This window comes from Pleurodeles waltl, chromosome 4_1 (genome assembly GCF_031143425.1).
Source record: "Pleurodeles waltl isolate 20211129_DDA chromosome 4_1, aPleWal1.hap1.20221129, whole genome shotgun sequence".
Lineage (NCBI taxonomy): Eukaryota > Metazoa > Chordata > Amphibia > Caudata > Salamandridae > Pleurodeles > Pleurodeles waltl.
In genome coordinates this window covers 598,189,624-598,216,632 of record NC_090442.1, presented here as the reverse complement: position 1 = coordinate 598,216,632, position 27,009 = coordinate 598,189,624, and the positions used below count along the sequence as shown (strand labels likewise).

Here is a 27,009-nt window from a genome sequence, read left to right as displayed (position 1 = left end):
TCCAATAAAAAAAAAAAAAAAAAAAAAAAAAAAAAAGAAATCCCTTCCCCAAATATAATTTAAAAATGTAATGCTCTGTGATGTTACAGGGTTTTATAGAGTGCTTGTTCACTGGGTAGGTTTTTTGGCACTGAGCAACAGAACCAGCACATAGGTTTTCAAAATCTGAAAAAGTTGTGGATGGATCCCAGCTCTGGGGGAAGGGAGTTCCAGATGCGGGGGTAAGAATGGAGAATCTAGAACTTCCCCATCTCTTTTTCTTCAGTGAGGAAATTGTGAGGAGATTCATGCGAGCAGACCTCAGGTTGGAATTGGGGATTATTTTTTTTAATCTAGATGAAATAAAAGCATGGTTTTTTTTTACCTTGAACTGATTTAAAAATGATGCAGCCTGTCTTGAAAATGGATCATTGTTCTACTGCTTTCTCAGCTGGGGGGTAAGGAGACAGCACCTAAGCTGGTGAAAGATTACACTGGCTGCCTGATTTTGAACCAGTTGTAGTCTTTGAATAATGCCTTATGGGAGGCCAAAATACAGAGAGTTGGTATAATGTACCCTGGAGATGAACAGGGCAAGAATAACGTGAACCAGGGCTTCAAATGTAAGGAATTTGCCAATCTTCTTGATCTTATACAGCTGCAAAAAACAGGAGGACGTGACCGCCCTAACTTTGGCTTCATGGATGAATCCTTATCAATGAGGGCTCAGAGGCTCTTTACAGAGTTCTTGGGCTGTGGGGCATACTCACTGAAGGGGACCAGAAGGAGGAGTTCCACTGGTCAAGCTTATTATGATACAATGAAGTTTGCCCCCCTCCGCCCATAGGCGGACCAGAAAGGAAACATCCTACCTGATCAGGCACTCATGTGCCGGCTCTATTTAAATGCTCCCGATAGACGCAGACAGGAGGTTGCAATACGACTTACTCCATTGTGCGGGATGATATGCTGAAAGTAAGTTGTTGATAAGACTAGTATGAAGGATTGAAGTTTGAGTATTGGTATTTTTGGCATTCTAAATTCTATATAATTTTATTATAGTTTTTAGAAGCTATGAATTAATAATCAGCCGCCATTATTGCCAGTACTCTATTAAGTAAGGATTTAAAGGATTTAAGGGAGAGATCACAATCCTGGTGAAGACGCCTAATAAGAGGCATCGTTTAATACGATTACTGTGCAGAACCGTTAACATTGTAAGTAATTGTACACAGTGAATAACTCTTTGTAATACAACATTAAGGGACAATGATTTCTTATAGAATTTGTGTTCCTATTAAGAAGACAACTTTATCAAGGTATGATAACACTAAATCTGAACTAATAGGTGAGTGATAACCCCTATTCAAATAATTGATGTATGTGTTTTATGAATAGAGTCCCTTTATTAAAATAGATGTTTAATTATTTTCTAGGTGCTACCCTATAGAATGATTCCCAGTCCTGATGATGACCCGTTGTTGATTAATATCTATATACAGGGTCGAAACGTCAACATAAATTGAATGTGGATTGATATTATATGCCTCTGTGTGACTTCAGGACTCCTGGATTAAAGGAGTCTCTGGAAGTTCACTCTTTACTGATTTAAACCACATATTTTGTATTTATTGTACATAACACCGCCGCTGAGGGAAGTTCTCAATTGTTGAACAATTATGACAGCCTTGTATCATGGGCACTGTATTGGTATGAGAGTTATGATTTAAATGGCTGTTGTGTTGCTGAGCTAACCATAACCAGAAAATGTGAGTGGTTTTTCATTTTTCAGAGTTTTTTTGTAAACGTACTTTAAAGTTTTTTAACCAGAGCTATAAATTACTTCACTTCAACCCTTACTTTTTCAGTGAATTGTGGTACTTTTTATCAACTACCATATCCATCATTTGGAATGCCTGGTGCCAATACTCCCTGTAGATGGCAAAACCTTGCTGCAGGCAGCTTTAGGCCATGTGCAGCAGGAGGTTGTATGCATGGCTGTACCTGTGGCCATGCCCTGTACCCAATCACTGCAAGTGGCCACACCTCTCTGCAAACAGAAAAAGGCTGTGCACGGTGGGGTGGCTTAAGAGTTCCAGCCTGCTAGTGATGGCCAAACCTTGCACATGATAGCTTTGGTAAGGCCCTAGACCCAACCTTTTCTGGGCACACAACCCCTGGTGCACATGGCTTTCAGCCATATGCAGTCAAGGTTGGTTGAAGGACCTGGCTTTTGGCCACGTCCTTTGTTTAACCAACCACTCAACCCCACTGGAATTCGGCTCTGGGGATTAATTCTGTAGAACGGAAATAGATAATGGGGAAAAAAAAGATCTTTCATCCACTCAGATTTGTTTATTTTTTTAATTTAGTCTGCAGATGGTCAACTAACTTGGGTTTGTTGGAACATCTGCTGACTAGCTGTCTAGATACCTCTACCTTTTTAAGTCTCTCAAGTCCACCCAAACACATTTTTCATACACTGCATTTGCCGGAGTACAATTATGCTGTTATGCCAAGTTTGGTGCAATGCCATTTAGTGTTTTTTTCTATGTCGTAAAGTATAGACTTGGGAATAGTCACTTTTTGGACCCAAAACCGATGGATATGTAAGAAAGTTGCCATGCCGAACCCAAGCTGGATAAGGTTCTTATTTGGACAATTTTTTGCAGATTTGTCAAACCATGTCAAAGTTACTTAGAAAACAAAAACTGTAGTTTCACCGCTGTGCAGTTTTATGGTGCATTCGCACTTTCAATTGAAAAGGAAGTTTTGAGTTACCTATCACTGCACTGTCCTGCACCAAATCTGACAATCAGTTGGCATAGTTGGTTAAGGTCCAGATCTCCAATTTTTGGTAAGAGCCATGCAGGAGAAAAAAATTTGAGGGGTGAAAAAGTTTTGTTTACTGTTTTACCTCCTTTGCTCACACAACCAAAACGGCTGAACAGATCTGCATCAAACTCCGCATTAAAGTATAACTCTGCACCAGAACTAGCTTTACCTTGCCTGTTCAATTACTTGATCCACAATTATTCAACACGTTTTTTATTATCTTCAGTGCTTTCTTTGGAATCACTGATATCCAAATTTGTTTGGTATATCACTCTGATCAATTTGATCACGTGTCAGCAAACGTGGTTCGGATGCTTTCGATTTCTAAGTTACCTTCTGAGAAATTACTGTAAGATTCCAGACATATTTTAATTTTTTCCTTTCTAGATAATCAAACTTAATATTTGGAAATTCGTTCTCATTTGAAAGGTTTTTATATTGTTGTCTATGTGGAAGCAAATGCCTCCATGAGCCCGATGCTGAAAGAACTACCCTGTATATTATTTTTTCACATTATCAGATCACAGATGTGCTTCTGTCTGAAGACATAAAGGGTTGGAGTGGGGCCTGTGAGGCACTCTAACACTGCCAGATGGGGCGGTTTAAAAAGGCAGTGTGTGTGTCAGCTTTTTGCTGGTCTTGTCACAGAACCAAATAAAATGTCTGACACAGTGGCCCGATTGGCCAGTCTAAAAGAACATTCATACAAAATTCTCATCTAAGCCAGAATTTACCAGGCTAGCCTTAAGGCATTTATCCCTTTTCCTAAATTACCAAATACATTGTAAATTATAATGGAGAAATGGTGTAAACTGTGGGGCTGTAGATAATATATTTTTTTTTATTGAGCTTGAAAACCAGACCAACAAAAATACAGTGCAGTGCATTTCAATGTGAGATATTACAGTATTGTTTTGTCACAATTCTGGTGGACAAAGTTAACATAAAATCCAAGAGAAGGGTCGACAGCACCCACTGCGGCAGGTATTTCCCTTCAGCCCCCCATGACGAGGATCCACATGGAACCAGTCATTACACATATTGTAAATAACAGAAACCTAGGCTCCTACAGTTGGTTATCACCTATGAGCCACCGAGCCAGTCCTCTCCGGACTGCCAGGAGTGACTTTGTCCCACATCTCCAGCCATCTCAGACCTCCTCCGGATGTTCAAAAAAGTGGGACTTGCCTCCGGACAGCACCATTAGGCGTGCTGGATACAACAGCATATGTCTGATGTTGATGGTATGGAGCTTCGCTTTCACCTCCAGGAACCCCTTTCTGGAGTTCTGAACCTTGTTCGTGTAATCAGGAAAAATTGAAATTTTGCAGTTCTCGAAGACCGCCCTGTTGAATTCACAGGCAGCCCGCAGGATACAGTGCCTGTCTTTATATTTCAAGAGATGGGCAATGATAGCTTTCAGCGGTGCACAGAGCCAGGGAGGCGGCACCAGAGCCCTGTGGGCCTGCTCCACCACAAAAACCCTGGACAGCTCGACCGGCTGTAAAACATCCTGGATCCAACTCTCCCCAAAGCTTTCAACTGTGGACCCCTCAGCGTGCTCCGGGAACCCAAGCAGGCAGACGTTATTCCGCTGGGACCTGCCCTCCGAGTCTTGCAGCCTTGCCACCAGCCTGCCGACCGTGGAATTGACCTGCACCATCTGTTTGCGTAGAGCCCCCACCTCCGTCTGCAGATCCAAAATAGAGCTCTCCGCCACCTTGACCTTGTCAGAAACCTTCCTGAGGTCAGCCCGAAGGAGGTTGACCTCAACTGCTACTGTTTCTATCTTCCCTTCAAGGGCAACCCTGTACCCCTGCATAGCCAAAAGAATCTCAGCTTGAGATGGCTCCTCAGCGGTCGCCGGCGTGCTCAAGACAAGGGCCCCTCTCTGGTGCTGTGACAGGGGTGCCGGCGTGGTGTATTGTTCCATGGTGTTCCCCTGCGATGCCACTGTCTGCGGGTGTCGCCCCATCTCGCAGCCAGCCAGAAACCAAGCGATGCCAGTGTCTCAATTGACCTGGTGAAGGGGCGAAGTACCTGGAGGTCACAGCACCACAAGACCAGACACCGGGCTCCGCTACACCTCCAGCCGCAATGCACCGCCGTGCACTGTCACCCAGCAGGCAGCCCCGTACTTGGGGATCCAGGCGCCCCCAAAAGGCTCCCCCCAACAGCCTAGCGCCTCTGTACTCAAAGGGCCCATGACCAGGCCCCGAGCCAAGCACCAGCAGACCAGATCTGCACGTGGGGATCCGGTGCCTTCCCCCACCAGGTCGTACCTCTGTCCGTTCGGCCTCTTTTTGGCCTCCCCTCACAGCCCGCTCCCGGACAGCTCTCTGTCCATCTCCCAGGCTCCCTCACTCCTCTGTCACCTACGGAAGGCCCACAGCCCAGCCCAGGCCATCCAACAGCGGGCCGCAGTGCCATTCAGTTTTCTGCTTGGGGCCCTAGGGTGGCGCCATGAGTTCAACACCATACCAGGCCAGGGGACGAAGGCCGCACACCCCCAGGGGCCCCCCAACAGCAAGGCGTAGAGAGTGTAAAGGAGGCAGCTGGCCGCTGCCCCCTCACAGCACCGATCAGCCTCAATCCACGCGGCTCGGGGGAGGCCCAATGGCGCAGTCCCAAATGCCGGGAGTCGGGGCTCCAAAACAGGGCTGTACTGTGCCGATAAGGACAGGGCACCTTCCCGCGTTGAGAGGGGGCGCCAATCGTCCCGGGCACCCCAGGAGGAAGGTAGGATCAAGCCGGGGAGGTGGGAGCTCACTCGGAGCATGTCCCACCGGCCATCTTGCTTGGCCACGCCCCCGAGACTAAAGATAATATTACCATTTGGGGAAGACAGATTTGACTTAGCCCTAAATCCCTATGATGTATAGAGAATGCAGGTCTATAGCTTGTGGCCACACTGACCAGATTGCATGATTAACCTAAATATTTAAGATCTATGGCATCATTGCTAGAATTAAAAAAAAAATCTGGGTGACTGACAACATATTGTGTGGTCATGTCTACACCGTTGAACTAGGGCTCTGATTAAATTTTTCTTTCAAAATGCTTAAATCTGGAAAGTCTGGTTAGCCTGCCTACAAGTCTAATGGAGAGTACTTACGCCATTCCAACAAAAGCAGGTCACTCTTCAAGAAGGAATCCAACTCAGTTGCCCCTTTTTTTAACCTGGCTTAGTGAAAAAGCTCAAATCTCTAATAGGGAACACTTGCCTTCTTTCCAGATAATGCTAAGAGGAAATGTGTCAGAGCTGTGAATACATGTACTTGATTACAGCACTTGAAGCATTATCTTTTTTGCAGAAGGCTTCTGTTTCTGCCATAGGTCCCTGGCCAGTTCCCTTTTTTCACACCAGGGGAGAAGACCTACACTGTGAGACAGCGTCAATCAGGGAGCCTCCTGTGTTTGTTTAAAATTGTTCTCTCAGTCCTGAGGAGGAATTCTGAAAATGCCCTTTCAGTTTTTTCCTTAGTCTTTTGCACGGCAATGCCGGCCCATGACCACTATAATAATGGAAATAAAATTTGTCCTTCGTTAGCTGATTAAGTGTGTAATATGAGGGATAAAGAACCCTGCCACACATTATAAGGATATTGCAAGTCACTAGGGTGTTGCATACCCATATAGAGGAATGAGGCCAAAGGTCAAGTTCCTTTATAAGGTTTTAGAACTGCGAGGTGACTTGTAATATCCTTATATTGTTAACCGGGGGGTACTTTATCCCATATAATACATGGTCACAACCTTAAAACCACTTAAAACCTTGGAGCTAGATTTATACTTTTTCACGCAAAACTGCGTTAGCACAGTTTTGCGTGAAAAAGTATAGCATCCGCTAGCGCCATTCCAAGACGCCGGTCGGGAGCCATATTTATGGAATGGCGCTAATGTCCTGTTAGTGTCCTTTGAAAGGACGCTAACAGGGTGGGGGAGGCATAGGGGAAACCGGGTCTTGTGTGCTGAATTATGGCGCTACACTGTTTAGAGGCAGAAAAATACCTCTAAGCAGTGTAGCACCATTTTCTGGTGCACAACCCCCATGGACATGGCTCCTGTGTTAGTAAAGACAGCAGCCATGCCCACCACCCCAATGGCCATGTCCAGGGGACAAATGTCAGGGCCCCCTAGCACGGAAAAATAACACACAAAAAAACACTTACCGGGCCTTACCTGGGATGGGTCCCCCATCCTGTGGTGTCCCTCTGGGTTGGGTGGGTGGGGGTGTACCTGGAGCCAGAGAAGGGCACCTATTGGGCACTTTCCATGGTCTCTGAACATGGAAATATACCTACAGGTCCCCTTACGCCTGCGTCATTATTTAAGGCCCCCATCCCCACGTGCTGGTTTTTAGCACGGGGGATAAATATGTCGCAAAGGCCATATCGTCCTTTTCTGGACGGGAATGCCTACCTTGCATCTCATTGACGCAAGGTAGGTTTTCACGTCCAGAAAACAACATTAACTCCATAACTCTGGTGCTTGACGTGTCTAGTACCAAAGTATAAATATGGAGTTAGGTTTGCGCTGAATTAGCATTAAAAAAAAAATGACGCTAAGTGCAAACTGAGTATAAATATGGGCCTTGGTGCTTAACTCTTTCATAAGAAAGAGCGAGCATGTTTGCCAACATGAAGGAAAAATACAAAACTTCTAGTGCAGTGGTTCCCAACCTGTGGTCCTAGGACCCCTGGGGGTCAGCAGAGACTCCTTTGGGGGTCCGCAAGTTCTTTAAATTAAATAATATGAACAGAACGTACAATTGAAAATGTATAAATGTTTAGGAATTTGAAATTGAAATTGGAGGCTAAAAATTGAATTAGTATCCTCAGAATAATTTGTGAGATCAGTGCAGGTGCATCAAACACTATATAGTATGGACGATGTGTGGCTTCAAGGAATATGTTCCAACCTTCTTATTCAAAAAATGTTTTAAAATTTTTTCTTAATATTTGTTTGCAAATTAAATAAAATGTGTTATCAATTGTGTATGTGTTTGATGAACGCTTGTCTCTGTATTTTTTGTGTATTGTTTTGTGGTTCAAATCAACAATGTTTAGGCGGGGTCCCCGGCTTCCAGTAATGACTCAGTTGGGGGTCCCCGGATTCCAATAATGATTCAGTGCGGGGGTCTCCGGGTTCCAGTAATTATAAAGTGGGGGTCCACAGAAGTCAAAAGGTTGGGGAACCACTGTTCTAGTGCAAAATTAAATACATCAAAAACCTGTTTGTTGCAAACGGATATTAGTAAGAGATCAGTGGTAGTCATTTTAAAAAAAAGCTGCACTTGCTCAAAATGTGTAAAACCATGCAGAATAGTTCTATCTTTTCTCTAATAAGTGCAAAAAACATAAATATTGTCTCTGTGCTTGTTGTTGTAAAATAAAAATAGAGCAGAAGGAGGAAAAGCAACTTTTCAATTTTGTTGCTAACAGCTTCTCCATGACCTGCCCTGCTTTTAACCTTAACTGCTCGCTCTGGCAGCAGTCATTATAACATTAGAACTTGCCTGTAATAACTTATAATAATTGAGTTCTGACGATTGTCAGCACGAGACCCACCCTAGTGATCACCCCAATTCAATTTCAAACAGTTGTAGGATGCATCCTTGTTTCCAATGATAGCAGCAAGGTGTACATACAGAGAATCTCAGCACTCTTAAAATAGCTCCACGGCCTAGACTGCACAGGTAAACTTCAATACCAAGCGTGATAGTAAACAATGTGCACAGCACCCCCGCTATGCAGTGAAGTCAGTGCCAGGAAATCACTCCTACACACTCGCTGCACACCATATGCGGTGCCACAGATATCAGTCATGCTGGTATGCATGCAGTCGCGCACACTCGCTTCCAGCACTCTAATACGGTGTCCTGACATTCAGCAGGTGAGTTGTCAACGAGTTCCCAGACCTCTCTTGCACCCAAACCTTCCTCCACCCTCCAACCAGTTCCCACCCCCAAGAGCTAGAAATTTAGTACCCTTTCCCTGGATACTAGGCTGTTCGAGGCCAGCGGTTACACTTATTCAGGATCCTAGGGCAAAGGAGAGAGGAAGAAAGAATGGCTGACCACAACTCAGGAAGTTCACACATGGTTCTCCACACCGGCCTTCCAGTGCATGCCCTGGTTTGCAAAGCACAGAGTTTGCCTTGGGACACACCCTGTTCATATTAGCACCAAGCCAGACACTCCAATACACAAATAGTTACCAATTCCGCACCTCCCAGGAACAGAGGCATCACTTCTGGGGTGCAATGACTTGGGCCACCCCAGACGTCCCGGTTGCACACAAAGAGTTACCAAATCTGTACCTCCTTAAAAGGAAGCACAGCGTCGGGTGCATTATAGAGTTGAATCACACCAGAAGATTCCGATCAACCACGATGGTATGGGCACAATGTCTGGTGCCATGTGCAAAGGGAGCAATGCAGTGCCTCCCTAGAATGAGACACAACACCTGGTGCATGATGACTTGAGTCGCACCAGACAATTCCACTTGCACACAAAAAGTTATCAATGCAAGGACTCCCTGGAATGAGGCACAATGCCTGGTGCGTGATGAATTGAATCACACCATTCAATTCTCAACACACGATTAGTTCCCATCCCTTACCTCCTGGAATGAGGCACAATGCCTGGTGCACGATGACTTGAGCTGCAGCAGACCATTCCTCTCACACACGAAAAGTTACCATTGCAGCGCCTCCCTTGAATGAGGCACAATGTCTGGTGCGCAATGACTTGAATCTGGATTTGGGCTTTGGCCTCGTGAGTAGGAGCAAGAGACCCGTTTACCACCCAGCTCCATGCGGAACTTCCTACACTGATTAGAATTTCCCCACCCGTGGAGGGGAGATAGCCAGCCCATCCAGTTGAGAAGCCCCCACCAGTGTCTTTCCAGCGTAGAGTAAGAGACCCATCCCATTCCGGATGAATGGTTTGGGTCCTCCCCAAATCTTATGTCCAGTTCTCTGAGGTTAAGCTCATAGGCCATGTTTTTCTCTTCCATGGCTAGTTTATTTTCAGCTAGGGCCTGCTCGCTTTCCAATTTAGCAAGGACCTACTCTTTTTCTAGGCTGGCAAGGGATAGGCCCTGCCCCTTTTCCCATCTGGCAAGTTTTAACTTTAGTGTTCTTTCTTCCCTTCTGTTGACCAGCTCTTCAGAGGACATGCCCCTGGAGAACACACTGCTACCGGTGTCCACAGTTAGTCCACCCGAGAACCCAAGTGGCAGCTCTGGTCCCTTCCCACACTTAGGATCTTCCCACCATTCATCTGTGTCTTTTGAGTGAGCCTCTGCCCACGTTCGCAGGGCTTCCTGGAAATCGGTCTTTGTGGCACTTCCCCTGTCAAGCACCCCCTTTCCTAGCAGAACCCTTCAAATTGCATCACCGTATTTAGGTCCAGCTCAGCCAACTCGAATAAGTCCCCCTTATGTAGGACCCCAGGCATGGTGGCAAACTAACAGGAGCTGAAATAAAAGATCTATGGGGAACAACAATCACCAACCCCAAGGTCAATCTGTCCTACAGGCACACCTTAGGAGCAAAGGAACACTTTTGCCTACGTGAAGGTGTGGTGCGCAATTAGTTACAGTGTGATGCTGTGCAAATGCAAGTCTGATCCCACAGATTGACTGCCAAATGTTGGAGACGGCAAGATCTGGTTGGCTGAGGCGCGGCCCTAGGCAGGCAGAGTCTACGTCTCCTGTCAGGGGTGGGTGAATACACTCATTGTATAACCTGTGCTCACCCTCCGGGTAGCTTGGCACAGAGCAGTCAGGCTTATCACAGGGGCAATGTGTAAAGCATTGGCACAGCACTACCACACATTAATTACACTGAGCATCACAAAAGATGTATGTAAATTAAGTTTGTATTCAACACACAGTTTAATTAGAACAACATGAATAGCATGTAAATCTGGACATCAATTACTTTTACAAACAAAACTAGTAGTATTAGGCCTAACTGTGTTAATACGACATTAGCAGTCTGTAGACAGGAGAAAAAAAATAACTCGCTCACCTAGCACCCTCGTGCGGTGCAACTACATTGGTAGCACAAACCCCACCCTAGAGATCACCCCCATATAGTATGCATCCCGGTTCCCAACAATAGCAGCAAGGTGTACATACAGAGAACCTCAGTACTTTTAAAATAGCTCCTCGGCCTAGGCCGCACAGGTAAAATTCAATGTCAACCGTAATAGTAAATAATGTGCATGGCACCCCCGCTGTGTGGTGCAGTCAATCCCAGGCAATCACTCCCACACACTCACTCCACACTGCTACGCGGTGGCTCCACAATGAAGGGCCACACTGGTTGAATGTGAGCAGTACTTTGAAGGCTCTGCATCAAGCAAATCCGGTCACCAGGTGTAATACTTAATTATACGCTCACACTGCTGCTACCCTGTCGAATCAAGCAGATGACGCAGATGCCTAGAAGGGCACCGGTCACCAGATGACAGGTGGTGTATGTCCCTTCTAGGAGGTTTTTGATGTATCTAAGACCTCCACAAACAACAGGGGGCAAATCAACAAGCACTTGGAGAGCACACTTTAGAGTGCCACACTGCAGCAAGCTGTTTGCCCAGGCTAGCCTTGATGCAGGAAGGTGCGCAGTCCCCCGAAGGGCAGTAAATACTCCTGTGCACAACAAATTACTCTGGCAGTGTGCACCACGCAGTTCAGCGTCTCTGTCCCACGTTCCTGCAAGTCTATCTCCAAGTTGCTGAAGTGTGGTACCCCTAGTTATACTGAAGTATGCCTTTGAAGTTGTGGGTGGTTCAAAGGGTTCACCTTTGACCCACAGATGTGTCTCTAAATTTTAGTCCTGTCTGCCATGGGGCCATGATCTGGCTCCGAGAGGCCAAGTGTCAAAACCTCTCCCTCCAATCTGTCCAGCTAGGCCCTCAAATGGCAGAGGATTGTTGTTCCAGTTGCCCACGTTTTATAGCTGTTGCTGGGAAATGCACAGATGTGTTTTCCCCTAGCCTCCAGAGGAATGAAGCTGAATTAAAAAGGTGTGCAAAAGGAGTTTTAGAACATAGAAATGCCCAATTTCTTGAAGTGAAATTTCCAAGGCATTACTGACAAAGCCATCTTTACCAATGGAAAGGGTTTGTCGTTGTGAATCCAACAATAGTAAACATTATGGGGCTGCTCCACTGCAATCCACTATTGCAGCTACAATTAATTGTAAACTTCTCCCATATTAACCTATGGGTAAAGCAGCTCTCAATGGTAGTGAAAACACACATGGGTCTTCTTCACTCACTGGGCACATGTGCCCTGGTGCACACACAAACCTGCGGGGGAAGGGTGGACATAAGGTTTACGAACACCACAAAGGTGCAAGTACACCCATACAGGCCTACTGTGACAGGCTCAGAATATATATGACAACACCAATGTGCAAAGGTGCACATTTTGGCAAGCTGTGCCATGCTCAGTATATATATGAAAATACCATTGTGCAAATGTGCACATGCTGGCGAACTGTGCCAGGCTCAATATATACATGAAAACACCAATGTGCAAGTGTGCATATCCTGGCAAGCTGTGCCAGGCTACTATATATATATATATATATATATATATATATATATATATATATATATATATATATATATATAAGAACACCAGTGTGCAAGTGTGCACATCCTGGCAAGCTGAGTCAGGCTCAGTATATAGATGAGAAAGCCAATGTGCAAGTGTGCACCTACAGGTAGGTGCCACTTCCTAACATATGGTGTGAGGATGTGCACACTTTCACACTGTACTTACAGTGGAAAAGCATCCAGGACCCTAAGGCCACTGCGAGCGGATCAGCAAAACCTCAGGGAAGCGCAGACCTCATAGGTAGGGAAACCCATGTGAGGCTTCTCCCCTACCAGGGCATGGAACACCCTCCTTCTACCTATCACCTGCCCTCCGGGTGATGCTCTAGGGGTAGTGGAAGCCCTACTCAGGGTTGGTCAAGTGGGGGGAGATGGCACCCTGAGCACAGGCGCACCTGCGCCTCCACAGTCCTGCACTATCTGGCCTAATACATGTTGGTCAGGCTTCTCTGATGGATGGCACACTCAGTGCAGCATCCCAGTAGCGTCCAAGGCTGTACTTGCACCGGGCATGTGGTATACCTTTTTACAGGGCACTCCTGGGTATGGCACTTCAACAAATCACGTAAGTACCCTTTCCTGGCATGGGTAGAAAGGGTGTGCACACTTTCCCACTGCAGTACACTGGGAAAGTACCCAGAGTCCTAAGGCCACCCAAAGAGAGTCAGCAAAAAACTGGTGGGAAAAAGCAAAAAGTTTCAAAGAAATCCCCAAAGAAGGGCCATGTCCAACACTGGTGTTTATACAGGGATTGCAGAATTCCATGTATTATATTTCTATACATGACTTACTTTTTAAGAAACCACTAGACTCGTTATTTAGCTTCTTGTGGTTAAGTATGGCTTTTACAAGAGTTTAATTTCATGTAAATATTCTAAACTGGTTAAGGTTCACCCCTCTCTTTATACTTCCTTTGTTTCAGTTTTTACTTTTATAAATTTTTGCTATCCATGGTATTTTATTTATAAATTATGTAATCATTTTTCAGTGTAGCTTTTCAGCCAATGAAAGAAATTGTCCTCAATCCTACTTTTGAGGTGGTGGTAATTCTGTGGACATTTTATTGACGGGTCCTGCTCCAAAGCAGCCTCAGGGCAAGGCCGTGCTGCTGCATATTGCTTGAGTCCCCCTGTTCAATTGTCACTGATTTTTTTCAAACGTGAATACTTTACTAAGCTCAAAAAAGAGGCACCAACTGTTGAAGAAAGAATGGAGACTCTAGAAAGAAAACTAGTTTCAAAGGGGTGGAGAAACTGAAGTGACCCCATGCACCGTTGGGTCCTAACCATGTCACCCAGAAATATGTATATTAATGTACTTCTGATGGGGAGGTTAACAGTTGCACCTCTCAGGTGAATAAAAAAGTATTTTGCCTGTTTTTTTTCTAATTTTGAATTGTTGCTCTTTGTACTTTATAATTCCTTATTCATCCTCCTAATTTCCTTTTAAACAGGTGAATAGAAATATCATTCCACTGTCTGCTTTCACTTTATTTATTTACTGTATTTGATGTAGTGGCACATGCTGATCAGAAGAGTGTTTAGAGCGCCTAATGTAACACAGCATATAATGCAGGTAAAGGTATAAAGGGAACGTGCAGGCAGGTTCCAGTTGTGAGATAATGTGCCAGCTCACATATGTGGCACCATACAAGGTAACGGGCAAGTATGTCATTGTGGCTTCCTTAGGGTTCGGCACTTTGACTAAGATTCACCACCCAAATGGATTTCAAGGGTTATTTCAGTGTGTTCTGTCAGACGATTTTGCTCAAGTAGAAGGTGACATTTCTCTTGGACGTTTTAAGAGCCTCTTCACTTAGCCCTTTCAGGTTGATTTAGGTAGTCACCGTTTATGGGACTGACTGTAAAAAAGGGCCTCCACCTAATTCCGCCTGCCCTCTGCTTGCAGACCACTTCATTCATATGTCCATTGTAAGACTGGTAGGTTCAAGAAAAAGTAATTGATGGGTCTACCAGGTCCACAATTGTCCCTTTGCCAGTTTTCTCGTCCTTGGATCGCCCAAGGTAAGATGATGAAATGTAGAATTCCCTTTGATAACTCGATTAAGCCTTGTAATAGTCCAGATTCCCGAGAGAACCCAGAGTTATAATATTAGGCGATAATGATACTCTACTTTCTTTGGCAGTTTCCCTGGATAGAAATAGGATACACGAAATGCCCTCTAGGATATGCAGTTCACACCACATCAGAGCTAAAAGACCCAATGTATATTATCTGTTATACTTTATCAGAGATGCTCTTCATAATTACTTGTTGATTCTTTTAACGTACCTGTTTTTCACCTTCCAGATACATACAACAGAAAACAAAAATATAAACAATAACTTCACTGCGATTATCCTGAAAATTAGATGAGGGATCTGAACATCTTTAAAGCAAACAATAGGAGTTGTAAGTAAAAAGAAGTAAACGATTTACAGCCATCCATTGTACTCTAGATTCATTGGAGTCTGCTTGGGTTATTCATTTGTTCTAACATGGTACTTTTTTCAAAAGACAAAACATTTCATATTCTCACCTTAGTCCAGTCACTCTCCTAAGCCATCTGTTATTTTAGAAAGGAGTTCATCAAACCTGATTCATTACCTTTCACTCGATAGCAGAAGACATCCCAATTTTCACTGACGTTAACTCGAGGCCCATAATCCACTATTCCAACTTGTCCAGATCCGCAATTCTGGCTTGAGAAGGCAGTTGGGTAACCCACTCGTACTTTGTCTAACCAGCCGGCTGAGCAGAGGTGGTATCCTGCCTGCAATATAAGAATGGCAATCATGAAAGAACCAACCCAAGACACGTATTCATCTCCACTGCACCTCACGATCAGTGCTTAACAATAATAAATGGAGCAGCATATTTTCTGAATGTTCACTTCTTTTTAAGTTTGTCATGGTATTTTAGAGGGCAGCTTAGATAGGGGTGATGGAACACTTTACATCAAATGTAAATGGGAGACAATTTGTGATTGTGCTATATGATAGTAAATTCTGTACATTTACATACATATTTATAATAATTTAAGTTTACCGTGATAAAGTGATATTTTTAGAAACATTACTTTTTCATCCAAAGCAAGGTTATTAGCCTTATCAGAGAGCTATAAAGTCACCAATATAATAAGTAAACCACATCTCTCCCCTCTCACCAGTTTTTCTACCTTCCATTCTATTGGTATTTTGTAAAATAACTTTCCTGATTTGAAGCTAGATATCCACAACTGGCAGCCCAGAATATATTGGCAGCAGCAATCTTGGACCATGCTGCCTAGAATTATAAACATATATCCCGTTGAAGTTTGTTAAGAAGGCATCATTAAGGAAACACGCTGCCTAGAGCAGAGGCAGCATATCCAATTTTATCTGAGAGTAAGAGAAGTGAATCTTAACATTTGTATAGCTATTTCTGCCCATTTCTTAAAGACAAATACATTTATGTGAGTGACTGGGTTACTATTTGAGTAGGTGGGGGGGAGAAACCCAACTCAAACATCAACCACAATCCTTGTCAGGGTAAGGCAAAATCAAACCCTAAATGAACCTGTGCTCACTCTCTGGTAGCCTGGCACAAGCAGTCAGGCTTAACTTAGAGGCAATGTGTAAAGTATTTATGCAGCACTTTAAACAGTAATAAAATGACAATAAAAATCCCACACCGGAATAGAAAAATAGAGTAAATTTTAACAAATAAATCAGGACCAAAACAACAAAAATGCAATCAGTAAAATCGGAGAGATGCAGTTTTAAAGATTTCAGTGAAAGTAGTGCCAAATAGCACAAAATTCCAACTGTGGATATCTGGTTGCGCCGGACCAGGACAAAGTCACAAGTGCAGGCTGACTGTGATGGGGCGCAGGCCATCTACAGGGACCCAGTTTGGCCTGCTGAACAAGAGTACCCCAAGTCCTGGTTGCGGAGAATTGAAAGATCCCCCACTGATGATGCATTGAGTGGCTGAGGCTATCTGTCAGTTATGAGGAGCTTCAAAGCTGCAATGTGAGGTCCTGCTTCAATGTCAAGGATCCCGTTGATGTGGGCATGCGATACGATGTCCAGCGTTGAGGATGTGTTGCTCAGCTGAGGCGATGTGTGGGTTCTGAACAGCTACGAGGCCGCGATGTGAGTGCCTGCGTTGTTGTCGAGGCTACAGTCAATAAGAGAGTTGTGATGTGAAGCTTCGCACAGGCAGCTATTCCCATGCAGGCTGCGACATCAATCTGGAGTCTTTGCTTTGTGAGAAGCTTCAAGTCAGAGGCGATGTGTCAGTTCTGCCTGGGATTGTGCCACGTAGCAGAGGAGCTGTGTTGGTTCTACTCTGGATTGCGGCAAGTAGTGAGGAGGCCAGCCAATGAGCCTTTAGAGTCACTCTGGGGTCCTGGGGTCAAGAGATGCTGGTCCAGTCCTTCTCACCTAAGCAAGAGGGCAGCATGTCAGCACAGCAGGCCAGTGGTCCTTCAGAGCAGCACTCTAGCAGAGTGGCAGTACCTTTAGCAGCACAGCTGTCCTCCCTGGCAGAGTGTTTACAGGTCCAGAAGTGAACTGAAGAGTTGGTGTCTGGGGTCCAATATTTGTACAAGGGTCCTCCTTTGAAGTGGGAGAACCTCCAAGAGGTTTCCATTTGCAGTCCACGGGCATCCTGCCTTCTCTGTCCTGGCTCCAGACTAACTACAGGGGGTATGCAGCCCTTTGTGTGGAGGCAGGACACAGCCTATTCAAGTGTAAGTAGGGCTGTATCCCGCTCCACCCTCCTATCCTGCAAGTGATGGTCATTCCAGGCACACCTAACCTCTCAAATGTGTGTGACACAGAAACAGGCTGCAGACCCACTAGTAGCATTTAATTTACAAGCCTTAGGCACAGGTGTTGCCACTTTACTAGGGAGGTACAAGTAAATTAAATATGCCAGTTGGTTCCACCATGTTTTATGGAGTGAACACACACACTCTGTGCACTTTACCGCTGGATGGAAGGCAAAAAGTTAAGGGGAAACCCATGACAAACATGCCAGGTCTAACAGCTTCATTCTATGTGCTTATCAGTGCTACTTTAAAAAAGTTATACCAACATTTTTAAATAAATAATGTAATTAGTTCAAAAGAGACTTTCACTGCGCAAAAATAATTTGCTACCTGTTTGAGCTGCAGAAAAAATAGCTTGGTGGCGGTATAATACATTTGTTTTTCATTTTGCTCTAAACCTCTCCATGCATGTACCTGTCTGCAAGTGGATGTATGTATGCAGATGGTATTTCAATAGCGCAACCTAAACATAAGGCAACAGAGGGCTGTACATGACCAAAGACAAGCTTAAAGTCAATAGGCAATAGAAGAGGACGCTGGGTTGTGGATGGTTCATGCATTTTTATGTAGTGCTCTTTACAGAGATGAGTCTTCAGCTCTTTCATAATTTGACGCAGGGTTGGGTTGGTTCTCATGTATACAGGGATGTTGTTTCATAGCCCGGAAGCATAGATGGAAAAGGCCTGTTGTCTTGAATAACACAGCTTGTTCTTGCTGTGGTGGTTACATTTAAAGGTCATTTCTAGTTCATAATATTATTAATCTACTAGTTTAACTTTTTCTATCAGAAAATTCAGTTGATACATTTTTACTTTAACAGTTTGTAGAACTTATAGATCAGGAGAGGAATATGTGTTTTTAGGATAGAGAATGTTTTTTGCTCTTCGACAACTTCTGCAATTTCAGCTCATTGGAGAAGAACCATTTCTATGGTTAGAATCTTTTTTTAAAGTTTTTGCAGTGGAGTTACCTATGCCTACAACCTGGCAGCTGGTGTGAAATAATCACAATCCTGCGAATTTATCAACCCCCCATAACTTGTTTCTTCAATGCAAATAGCACCTTGTATCCCCTTTTGTCCACCTTTCCTCCCCTCCTGGAGAAGCCCTGTATAGTGTTTCATTTCCTTCCTCTTTCTCTAAGCTTTCAGTCTGTGGTAGGACAGTTATTTAGGTATCATCTGCCTCTCTTCTCTGGTGTTTCTGGGTAAGTTGTGTTGAACTGATTCTGAGCACTCTGATGTATCGAATGCATTTAAGTTCTCTGTACCTATTAGCAAAAGACACCCCAGAAATGGGAACCATAGTTTCTCAAACCTCTGAGGATAATGTCTTAGCATGAGTGGAAGATTTTCCATATCTATGTAACTAGTCCTGTATGGTGGGAGTCCTAGTCTTACTCGATAGGGCTATTACAACCTGTCTCTCCACTGTCAGTGCCAAAGACATCTGCCCCTTTTCGATCAAAGAGGTAATGTGAGCGTGTTGGTAGTCTCAGTAATATGTACGCTGGGTCACTGGGTATCTTCTTTAAGAAAATTTTAATTAATGCATCCAACCGCTCCTTCCAGTAGGACTGGAGTCCTGGGCAGTCCCAAAGCAGGTGTGTCAGTGTTTTGCTACTCTTCCATCCCCTCCGACATTTGTACTTGTTTTTGGCATCCCCTTTGTGCAATTTATAAAAAAGTGTGGTACCAGTCTCCGGTCACTTTAATTGCTGTCTCTGTAACTGTAGCCAGTTGACAAGTGTTTTTGAACCCTGATGTGGGTTTGTGTCCATTTATCATGAGATATTCTAAAAACCAACTTTCTCTCCTAATCCCGCTGCCCTGGCCCTCTCTTTCAGGAGCATCTATTTTTCAAAGTTCGTCAAAAGTCAACACATGCATTTCTGATTTGCCCCTCTGGGATCATGAAGCAGGTCAGTCAGTGCTTGAAATTGACATGTTTTCATTAATAGGGTGAATATCTGGGTGCCAGCAATTAAAGTGAATAGAGATGAGAATGTAGTCAGTCCTTTTCTCACTGTTATGTTTTTCCCTACTACCATGTGGCTCCTACTGGTGATGAATATACACCCAAGCTCGCTGCCTGCTTTCCAGAAAAATGACCTTCTACATGTAGGTGCCTGCAACCACCTGATCTAGGAAGCATCACTGTTCTTCTGACTTGGTTCATCTCTATTCCACCAGAAAGTGCAACTGAGAGGTTTGATGGTACTCTACTACATCTGGTACACCTCCTTGTTTAACTTAAACACTTAGGGCCTTGTTTAGATCTTGGCAGATTGGATACTCATACCATAGTACAAGTACATTACATCCGCTCACACTTGTAATATGGATGACAGGATAACCATCACATCTGTGATGGACTATGCCATCCACCAAACTTGAAATCCGGCCCTTAGCTTAAACACTTTACACCTGGCAGTTCTGGAATGTTTACCCACCAATATGAATTCAACTATCATTCTCTGTATTGTTATAACTGTACTTCCCTTCAACAAAGGTGGGATTGTATGCATGAGATCAAATATCTTCAGAGAAACTGTATTTTGACCGTTGATATGCGGCACAGCTATGGCCGGCCCCCCAATGCACCATTCCTGTGATGTCCTTTATAAGTGGGGTGTAGTTTGCTTCTATTAGTTTATCTAGCAATTTTGTGATCTTTATATCCAGGTACTCAATGTTTTGCCTGCCCGACTTGAAAGGGAAGCGAGTCAATTGCGCTCTTACTTGGTCCAGGTTGATTGAGAGATTCAGTGCCTGGGATTTTGGTAAAATAAATTTGAACCTTCCCACCTGTCCACAGACCTCCAGGACCTTCAGTAGCAAGGATTCAGAGCTTGTTGATTTCATGAGCACAATTAGGACTTCATCAGTACAGAAGGACAGCTTGTGTCGCATCCTGTTTTCAACCCCTGAATCTCCTTGGTGTTGTGGATCTTTTCCATCAACAGCTCTATTGTTCATCACCAGTTCTTGAATGCTGTTGAAAGTACCCTATTCACTCTGATGCAGGTGTAACAATCTATATACCACATAGCATCCAGGCCTTGAACACGTTGCCGAAGTGAACTCTGATGCCCCATGTGGTCCTCAAAACATCAATTGACTCAGTAAAATTCCTTAGCCACATCTAAATGTGAGCAGGGGTGCATTTTTCCGGTCCTCTGGACATTGTACATAATGCAATCTTTTTTGGTATTGTCTTCATAGTTGTGGTTTTATTAGGTCTAGCATGAGTGGATCCAACCTGGCCATCAACATCCCATGAAAATAGATGACTTGTACCTTTCTGCGTGTATGTTTGTTGAGTAGCTTGCAGGCTTGTAATTTCCATGCTCTATTACCCTAACTACAAAATTGTTGGTTTATCCTGAGGCCAACCCTGTCATTGTCGCATGGTCTGAATGCTGTAGTTTTTTTCAGACTATTGGGTAATTGTTCACTTATAAATAACTTCAAGCTGTAGCAGTTCGAATTCCAGTCATGTTAGCATTTCTCCTCTGTTTTTGTTAAGTCCTGGTAAGGCAGCAATCAGGTTTCTTTGTGCAGCCGTTTTTAGTGAGTGCTACAATATTTCCAAGTCAACCTCTCCAGTATCCTTTTCGAGTCAGAAACAGTCTACTTTTTTGTCAGCGAGTCACTCATTTTTGGGTTCTGTAAGATGCCCTCTCTGAGACTTCTGACACGCAGCTGCGAAAAGAGCTGTTTGGCTGTTGATATTAGTGCATGGTTGGACACTTTCAAGCAAACTATTTCTGAATATGTCACCTCTCTCTGGAGAGTTGGGGTGACAGGAAAGTGATCTGATTTTGCATCAGTGATGTGTGCATCTGAGTAAAATGTGTAGTCTATCTTGTCTGGATGCTACATATGCCAAATATTTGTGCCAGCCATTCTCATGTCACTTTGGTGATTGTCCCCAAAATATCCGTGATTGTCCCTGAACTGACAGTCCACTGCACGGATCTACCTTTCACCCCTTTACTGTGTTGAGTCCCCCTCCCAGGAGCATGTATGTGCCCCTCCTTTTCAAGTGATGCTGTGCCTGCTTCCATAAGAAAAGTGTCCTGTCATGTTTTTGGAGCATATACATTCACAAGGAGTGTGAGTTCCTTCCTTAGTTTCTTAATTACCAGCAGAATCGTACCCTGAATGTCCAAAGTCACATTACTTTCCTCGCATTCACATTTTTGCACAATAGGTATGGCTACACCCCTTTTTTGGTCAGTCCTCTTGAGAGGTACTGCTGCAGAAACAGTGGGACCTAAGTCAGTGGCAATCTCATGGGAACAGGTGAGCCTCCTGTAGGACACCAACATCTTCCAGTTCCTTCACCATTCACAGTATTGCCAGCTTCATTATCAGAGCATTCAGGCCTTTGATGTTTTGGGTAATTGTCTTCAGTGTCTGTGAATGTGTTGTTAAGCTAACATGTATACCTTGCTCAGGTGAGGCAGCCATACAAGGTATGTGTGCCCTGATATAATTTACTTGTGTTCAAGTGCTCCCTCTTCTGGTGTGAAGATGTCCCACCACACAAACTAGTCCAGTAACTATTCTACCATAGCTGAAATGATCGGAAAACAGGTCTATTCTTGTGTCACTCTCTCTCCTTCTAACTCTATGTTCCGCTTACACCTCTTACATGAGCCTGTAATTTATTCTCTTTTCCCTTCCATCCTTGGTACTCACTTATAAGTCTCTCTGTGGTCCATTATACTTTGGTGGTTACCATCTGCCTCTGCTACTTTAAGCAATCCCCTGTGTCTCAGGAGACATTTCTTATGTCACCTATCTTATTTTATCTCTGGTCTTCTCCCATCTGCTTGTGTCATCCGTGCATGGATGTGTTCTATGCCTGAGCCTTGTCAACATTTTCCACTTCCCTCCTTATGGTCAGGGAGGCCACTTCAGATCTTATTCAGCTGCATCCATCCCTGCCTTGTGTGATCTCGCCATCTGCAGGATATTCTTCACCTCGGTCAGCAAACTCATTTGCTCCATCCATGCAAATATCAACCTCAGTCCATGAGTATATAACATTATGTGCTCTAAGACAATTGTCAACTTATGGAAGGTCTTCTTTTTGCAGGGTCACCGTACAGGGGTCTAGGTATATTGGTCCTGATATCTGGGGCTTACTACCTTATTGTACAATTTTGCCCTTTTACCTTGCTGATGCTATTTTCTTCTTCTTTGTTTCGAAGTGGTGTAACCTGGTGAAGATGTCTCTTAGTTGCCGGCCAGCTGGTTTGTGTGTTGCATGCTCATCTATAGTGCCCGATTCCACTGGCCACAGAATGGCCTAGAAGTGGTTCTGGACATATCCCACTTAATCCTTTCCTTGTACACTACATGGCACACCTCAGACTGTATTGTTGTATCATGTACAGTTCTCCGGGTGTTCTATCTTTCCCTGTAGGACTACATTTGACCCTGCAGAACTAGAAGCTCTTGTTTGGTGAATACCTACAACTACTCCCTATTGTTGGTTCTCTAAAAGTGCAAACACTCATTTTCCCAAAGCGCTGACGTCCTTCTTCATGTCTTGCATTTCTCACTTCAGGTCTGCCCTCAGAGCTACTACATTATTCCTGAGCCCCCTGAACAGGAATTCTATGAGTTGGCCTATTATGGACTACTCTTGGGCATCCACCCTTGTCTTCAGTACATCATCATCTGGTGGATCCACTAGTTTGCTCCTTCGGGTAGGGTTTTGTTTTTGCTAGAGTGGCTTTCACTAGCATATTTTTAATAGTGTGCTCTTTTTTCCAAATTGAGGATGCCATCTCAGGAAGGGCGCATGGAATTCTTGGTCAGACTCTGCTATGACCTATCTTGTTGAGGAATTTCCTCTCACTTCTCTGGGCCCCTTGGGCTGGCACCTCCAGATCAGATTTCTTTTCTGCACTCTTGCAGTGCTGTGCCATGTTTTCTGGGTTAGTCACAATACTTGCTTGTTTGCTTTCTCATTCACCCAGGATCCTACTGCTTCATCCCTAGCATATTAGGGTCTGGCTCTCCATGGCCTCCCTGCGCCTGTTTCCAGGGCCGTTATTCCACCTTCTTGCTGTCACCCCTGCATCTATTTCCTCTTTATGTTTTTTTTCATTTGGGGAACCAGGGGTTATCTGTCATATGGCTCTTCGCCCCCCTCTGGTGAAACCTGTGGGTTGGTTAGCACAGTGCTTAATTTGTAAATAAAACCGTGTTGGTGCCCAAAGCCCTCCTCTTAAACACGCGACTGCTGCGATTAAATGTGCGAACACGGAATACTAAGGCAGCGTAATCCTGAAACCATCTTGGGCCTCTTCAATCCATTTACAACCACTCCCTGCCCCTTCAGCTCACTCTCGCAGCCTTCTGCTTTCTCTCATTGTGACGCTTTTTCATTTTTCTGTTTCTCCGTCTTTCCCATATATGTCTTTTGCTTGCAGTAAATGCTTGAGGCAGAAAAATAAGTGCTGTCCCTCAAAATTAAGTGCTGGTGCTCTGCACCGGAAACAGCAAGCACAAATTAAGCAATAGGTTAACAGCAGCCTCATCTGCTCTTCACTTTTCTGTTGGGCCATTATATAGTAATGCAGCACATACTGTCTGACCTTGTTAGAGTTTGCCCATATTTCTGACTCCCCAATTTGTTCTTGGTTAGAACTGGTCTGCAACTGTGGTTCTCTGTCTTGCTCCACAATTCAGGGCTTGTCAGCATTCCTCGTCTGATCCCTTTTTTCCTAAGTGTGATTTCCAGCTTCTCCTTGCTGTTCTTGCCTAGTTCTTTCTCCTTCAGTGTTCTATGTTCCAGGACACTGTCTTTGGACCTGGTTCCCTACCGGCATGCACTCTTATCCCATCTTGGATTCACATCTTGATACCAATCTCCAATGTTTCTTCTAGTTGTGTGGTTCTTAGAGCTTTTCTTGGCCTCTGGGACTAATCTTACTTTGGTCTGTGTCAAACTGCCTCCCTTACTACTGTCATAGGGTGAGAGTGTTACATATTTAAATGATCCACAGCCATTTGAAGATGGCAGCTATAGTTGTGGCCATGGATGGATTGTCCTAATATTAGCTTTTATGTTCTATTTCAATAAGTATGGTGCTTACACAGGACGCCAATAGGAAGGTTTACAGTACGGTGAGATGGCTGGTGACTAATATAAGTAGTGTATATTTATGTTCCTGCCCCTATGACAGTGGTGAGGAATTTTTTGATTGACCTTCTAAGTAATTGTTATTTTGGTATATTTTTTTACAGCGATTCAGATGTACTTTGTGCCTCACAATATTGCTACTTTACAGTAAATATTTACAGTTAATTGTATACATGGCAATTAGTTTTAAGGAACAGTGGCACAGTGTGTTTCCACATTGTTTTATTCTAATTTTGAAGTTGTTGATTAAGGCCGGACTGGCTGTACCTGGCAGTGGGCATTTGCCCGAGAGGATGGAAGAGGGGGCGATTTTATTAATGAGGTCCAGTTCTGCAGCAGTGCTGCTATATTGGCCCCCAGTAACAAAATCAGTAGGCCAGCATAATCCACTCAGCACTCACTTTGTTTCCAGCCTCCTTGTGTTTTGAAATATGTTATGGTTTTAACAGCACCCGCTGCAGAGTTCCTTGTATATCCAGCAGTTTTCAGGCAACAACAAAGGTGTCAGGATATCTCTGCTGATTAATTTTCTTGCTGGAGAGAGATCAGAGTTTTGTCTAGTGGCAGTTTTGACTCACCTAAGATAGCACAGAGGGCTAACATGCCAGGTGCAAAGAACATGTATCACGCAGACCACAGCACTGTTACTGCTTTTGTCACAAAGATCCTTTTGTTACTGTGCAGTTCATAAATTAGAATCGTAATCTAGCACAATGAGTTATGAACTGCCAAAGAGCTACATGCAAAAAGTATGGTACAGGTTAGAAAGTTCTGTTTTTTCCCAGTCTTTCATTATCCCAATGTTGCTAAAAAGGGTATGTTTGGGTAGAAATAAATTCTTATTAGTAAACCCAACCATAACCAATGTGTTACGTTTTGAATCCTGAGTTTGTGCTTCTCCATTCCAAGCACTCTTCAAAAATGCCTACCAGCATGGATGACATGTGAATCCTACACCTGGTAGTCCCCTTTATCTTACATAATATTTTTTATACACTGATTTACACACATATTATTCATTGTCTTTATGTGTGCATGATGTAAAATGCTCCGAGACCCCACACTCGTGTGAGATGTACTGTAAAATAAATGTAATCTATATGACAGAGGGGTTATGAAAAGATGAGGGGCGCTGTTGGAGGGTGATAGTGAGAGAATCATTGAATGACCCCAACAAAGATTGTTGTATGCTGGTGCACTGTAAAGTCATCATGCATTATGCTTTAAACCCTAATACAATTTAATATACAATGAAAAATGTATTGTAGAATGCACCAGTTTTTTCATCCCCCCCCAAAAAAAAATCCTCCGGGGCTGATGGGGGGTGGAGGGGACGGTGTGGGGACAAGTTTGTGAACGCCCCCAATTCCCTTTATAGTTGCGCTCGGTCAGTCGGCAACATATGGATGCTTCCTGACTGAATTTGCCTGGGTTGCTTTGGGTTCCCAATCCGGCGCCGGTGACGATTGTGTAATATAATGATCTTGCACCATTACCACCTAATGTAGCTTGGATGTTTAAAAATTGGAACCTTCCAGCCCTGTCTACTTACAAATAGACAGGAACTGGGCTTGTTAACCCCTCAGGTGCCTTGGACGAGGTCACCTCGTCCTACACCCGGGAACTGGGGGGAGCGCTAGTGCTCCCCCCCTTCTGCTGAGGCAGGGATGGAAGGGGAAGCCCTTCCCCTTCCACCCCCACCCCGACCCCCCCCACCCCTCCTGTGACGTCAGCGCGCATCGCGCGCTGACAATCACAGAGGGCCTCCTCCTATCGTGCTGAAAGCTCAGCTTCCAGCGCGATCGAAAGAGAAATGCAAAGCATTTCTCTTTCGATCACGTGGGGGAGGCCCAGAGAGGCTTCAAAGGGAAGGAAAGGAATTTCCTTCTCTTTGAAGTCTCTCCGAGCGTTTCAAAAGCCAGATTGCTTGCAATCCGGCTTTTGAAACGCCCACTAGACACCAGGGATTTTTTTTTTTTTTTAATGAAATGGACATAAGGGAGTGACCCCTTGGGCAAGGGTCGCTCCCAGGGGGGGCATTTTTTTGGAAGCCATTTTCTGCCCCCCTCCCCCACCCCCCCCAGGGGCAGAAACCTCTAGGCATCAGGGATTTTTTTTTTTTTTTCTTTTTTTTTTGGAGGTGGGGAGCGACCCCTTAGGCAAGGGTCGCCCCCCTAGGGGGCAAATTATAATTTAGGCCATTTCTGCCCCCCTCGGGGGCAGATTGGCCTATTTTTATGAGGCCAGAAACCACTAGACACCAGGGAGTTTTTTTTTTGTACGTGAATTTCACGCAAGAGGAGCAACCCCTTAGGCAAGGGTCGCTCCCCTGGGGGGAACATTTATTTTAGGCCATTTCTGCCCCCCCTGGGGCCGGCTGAGCTAGAGGCCAAAATCCACAGGTAGGCACTTTGCAAAAAACACCTCTGTTTTCTGTGAAGAAATGTGATGTGTCTACGTTGTGTTTTGGGCCATTTCCTTTCGTGGGCGCTAGGCCTACCCACACAAGTGAGGTACCATTTTTATCGGGAGACTTGGGGGAACGCTGGGTGGAAGGAAATTTGTGGCTCCTCTCAGATTCC

At 44.4% G+C, this 27,009-nt stretch overlaps 1 protein-coding gene across 1 annotated transcript in view; it reads right to left on the bottom strand.

Annotated features, from left to right (window-relative positions):
- STAB2 (stabilin 2) overlaps window positions 1-27,009 on the bottom strand; it is an 805,158-nt gene that overhangs the window by 54,962 nt on the left and 723,187 nt on the right. Inside the window, 1 exon segment of the mRNA XM_069228991.1 lies at window positions 15,056-15,221. Coding sequence (XP_069085092.1) covers window positions 15,056-15,221 — 166 coding nt within the window.